The sequence below is a fragment of the Myotis brandtii genome, unplaced genomic scaffold (genome assembly GCF_000412655.1).
Source record: "Myotis brandtii unplaced genomic scaffold, ASM41265v1 scaffold691, whole genome shotgun sequence".
Lineage (NCBI taxonomy): Eukaryota > Metazoa > Chordata > Mammalia > Chiroptera > Vespertilionidae > Myotis > Myotis brandtii.
Window position 1 is genome coordinate 533,188 of NW_005370704.1, and position 3,639 is coordinate 536,826.

General features: G+C 63.5%; 1 protein-coding gene across 1 annotated transcript in view; it reads left to right on the plus strand.

The window, feature by feature from the left end:
* Nucleotides 1-3,639, plus strand: part of TRAF2 (TNF receptor-associated factor 2) — an 11,545-nt gene that overhangs the window by 389 nt on the left and 7,517 nt on the right. Inside the window, exons 2-3 of the mRNA XM_014529672.1 lie at nucleotides 404-482; nucleotides 671-769. Of these exons, the coding sequence (XP_014385158.1) occupies nucleotides 404-482; nucleotides 671-769 (178 nt within the window). The remainder of the gene's footprint in view (nucleotides 1-403; nucleotides 483-670; nucleotides 770-3,639) is intronic.

The window sequence follows — 3,639 nt, forward strand, 5'->3', positions numbered from 1 at the left end:
GCGGTGGCTGCAGGGCTGGCCGGCCAGGGAGGCTCGGGCAGGCTGTGCTCCAGGTAACCCTCGTTGAGGGCACAGGTTCACTGCAGACAAGGGTGGAGTTGAGACCCTGCAGGGCTGGGCGGAGGTGGAGGTCAGCGTGCGTTAGTGCGGTGGTTTCTGCTGGCATCCTGTGGCCGACGTGCGCACAGACATCTCCAGTGCAGCGCTGGCTGGCGGGGGGGCTGAGTGGGCGCGCCTCGTTCCCCTGGTGGGTGACCGTCACAGGAGCGATCTTCTCTCCGTTCTGAACGTTTAAACATCACCGCGGTGTGCTTGTCGCTGACGGGGGCGGTGCTGACGTGCTGAGTGGCGTGGGCCGCCGCCTGTCCTGGGCAGCAGGTCTCATGCAGCACCCTCTCCCCAGCTCCGGGCCCCAGAACTGCGCTGCCTGTGTGCACGAGGGCATCTACGAAGAAGGCGTTTCGGTTTTGGAGAGCAGCTCGGTAAGGGGTCCTGAGGCTGAACACCCAAACGAACAGAAAACACGCTGCGTTTCCTGTCGTAGCACCCGCGGCGGATGCCCCTCAGCAGCTGGAGGTGCCCGCTTGGCTCCTGCTCGGACCGGCTGCGGGCAGGGCCTGGGTTCGGGGGCCGGCTGCGGGCTGCTCACACAGGGTCGCTGTCTCCCCAGGCTTTCCCTGACAATGCTGCCCGCAGGGAGGTGGAGAGCCTGCCAGCCATCTGCCCCAGCGACGGCTGCACCTGGAAGGGGACCCTCAAAGAGTACGAGGTAGGCCTGCCTGCGGCACCGCCCCCGGGAGGCCACCTCCCACAGGCCGTGGTGCCAGGTGGGCCTGCGTGACGCTACCGCGTGGGTCTGTCGGACGTCTGTGAAAGAGGCAGCTGGCACTTCTAACGTGCCCGCTTAGATACCCAGTCGCGCAGAACCTAGACCCTTCCATGGAGCCCCGGCGCGTGGCCTCAGTTTCCTGATCTGTGGAATGGGTGCAGCCCCTACTCCGGGGTGTCGGGGGGCATGTGCTGCCCGAAAGCCACTGCAGCGTGTGCCGAACGTGCAGGAACCAGCCGTCGGTGGTGGGACTTCTCTGTTGCGTCTTCAGACCAACGCTTTCTTACTCTGAGTTGTGTTGATGTTGGAAACTGCAGAGTCACCTGCACATTTGTCCCGGGTCACAGGTGCATCTCCCCCAGGGCCTGTCTCTGCCAGGCCAGGTGCCTTGTGTCTTGTGTCCGCATGTTGGGGGTTCAGTGTGATGGGCGTGGAGGCCGAGAGGTGCCGAGGTCGTCCAGGTGCCTGGTCACCGCTCCTTGTTTTTGTTGTTGTTCATCCTCACCTGAGGATATTTTTTCTTTTTTCCTTTTTTTTTTTTTTTATTTAGAGAGAATGGAAGGAAGGGGGAGAGGGAGAGAGAGAAACATTGATGAGAGAGAAATACATTGATTGGTTGCCTCCCACACGAGCCCTGACTGGGGCCAGGGATGAACCTGCAACCCAGGTTCGTGCCCTGGATCGGGAATTGAACCTGCGACCCTCAGGCTGACACTAACCACTGAGCTGCTGGCCAGGGCCTGGTCCCCTCTCTCTCTTTTTTTAAAAAAATATATTTTATTGATTTTTTTACAGAGAGGAAGGGAGAGGGATAGAGAGCTAGAAATCGATCAGCTGCCTCCTGCACACCCCCCACTGGGGTTGTGCCCGCAACCAAGGTACATGCCCTTGACCGGAATTGAACCTGGGACCCTTGAGTCCGCAGGCCGACGCTCTATCCACCGAGCCACACCGGTTAGGGCAATTCCTGGTCCCCTCTCTTGATGAATGCCCTTTACAGCGACATTGCAGAGGGTTACTTGTAACAAGGGTCATGGTGGCCCAGTGTCCACCAGCTGAGGTGGCCTGTCCACACCACGGGACACTATTCAGCCGTAAAGAAGGCGGGCGCCCTGTCCAGGGTGGGGGACCTGGAGGACATTGGCTCAGCGAGATGAGTGGACACAGAGGCAGAGCCTAGAGGGCCCCCGGGCGTGAGGCCTGCAGGAGGCTGGCTCAGGAGGTGCAGTGGCCGCCAGGGAATGGGGCAGGTTGTGGTCAGAGTGGACAGGCCTCGGTGCCACCGGGCAGCCCCCTTTGGCGAGGCTGGGCTATTTGTGTGGAGCCCAGGTCTCCATGGTTAGGTGAGCCCCTGCCAGGACTTCCCAGACCACAGGCTGGGACTGAGCCGCCTCGGTGTGGACAGGGGGGCGGGGTGGCAGCCGTCAGGCTGTGTGGGGAGCCTGGTTCCTGGGGGGCTCTCCCCTCTGCTTCCGGCGCGAGTGGCAGTGCGGTCCTCTATGGACCATTGACATGGTTTTCGGGCTTCGCTGAGTTCTGCCTGAGGAGTTCTGGGGTGCAGGGGCTCCCCGCCCCCTGTGCCTTCTGGGAGTGAGAGATGTCTGCCTGTGGACGGAGTTCGGCTGCCCAGAGGCCACTGGTGCCTCTGCACAGACGATTGATGCTGCGCCGACCCTCGGCTGTCACTGCCGGGCCTCCAGGCCTCGGGGTCAGGGTCTCTCCTGGGAGGGCAGGAGCTCGGGTGCCACGCTGCCTTTTGAGAGGCCGGGGATCCCTGGGGACGGGCGGGTTAACCCCACCACTGATGCTTCTGGGGTTTCTGCCGCCTCCAGGCCCGTGGCGTGGGCGACGGCGTCCTGGGCTCTGGCAGGGCAGCCAGTCCTGGGCTCCTGCCACGGCTGCAGGCGTGCGGCTGGGAAGTCCCTGGCTGCCCCCGGCTCTGGAAAGTCCCTGAGCGCTGGGCCTGGTCATGTGGGAGGCGGTGCTGCCCTGGGACTCTCGCTGGCCCTGGCCTTGATGTAGCACTGCTGACCGGCACGGCGGGGGTGGCGCTGTGAGATGCTCGTGCGCCTCAGATGAGCGTGTGGACAGGGGAGCCTGTGTGGCTTTGGAACATTTCTCTCTGCGATGACGTCTCGCGTTTCCTGAGAGCTCAGCGAGGTGTGGGTGCGGCCTGCTGGGTGCTCTGGAGCGCGGGGCCCCGAGAGGACACGCTGGGGACGGCCGCCGAAGGGAGGAGAGCCGGCCGGGCGCGCTCCGCCTCTGCTATTGGCCTGGACGTCGATTGGGGTTCTGGCTGAGTAAACGCTGCTTTCTCTGACGTGTGCTTCTCTGGAGGTCTCCGTGGGAGCTGATGGAGCCTATTGCCCGTGCCGCGGTGGGTGGGGTCCCTGCTGCAGACACGGCCCCGGGGGTGGTGGCAGGTGCAGCCCACGATGGCCTGGCTGCCTCGTCCCGTGTGCAGGGCCCGCCCTCTCCAGGGCGCTTTGCCCACGCCCCCCAGGAGTTTGTTTCTCTTTCTATTTTTAATGTTTTTATTCGTTCCGGAGAGGCAGGGAGAGGGAAAGAGAGAAACACCGATGATGAGAGAAAAGCATTGATGGGCCGCCTCCTGCACGCCCCGCACTGTGCCCTGCCTGGGGATTGAACCGTGGCCTCCTGGCTCATGGGTCACGCCGGCCGGGCCCCGGGAGTTACTTGCTGGGAGCACAGGTGCCCTGACCGTGCTGCGCGAGGTCTTCGCGGAGGCCCCTCGGGTTCAGTTGCAGAGACGCGTGCTCAGTGTGGCCCAGGCGGGGCCCTGCCCCCAG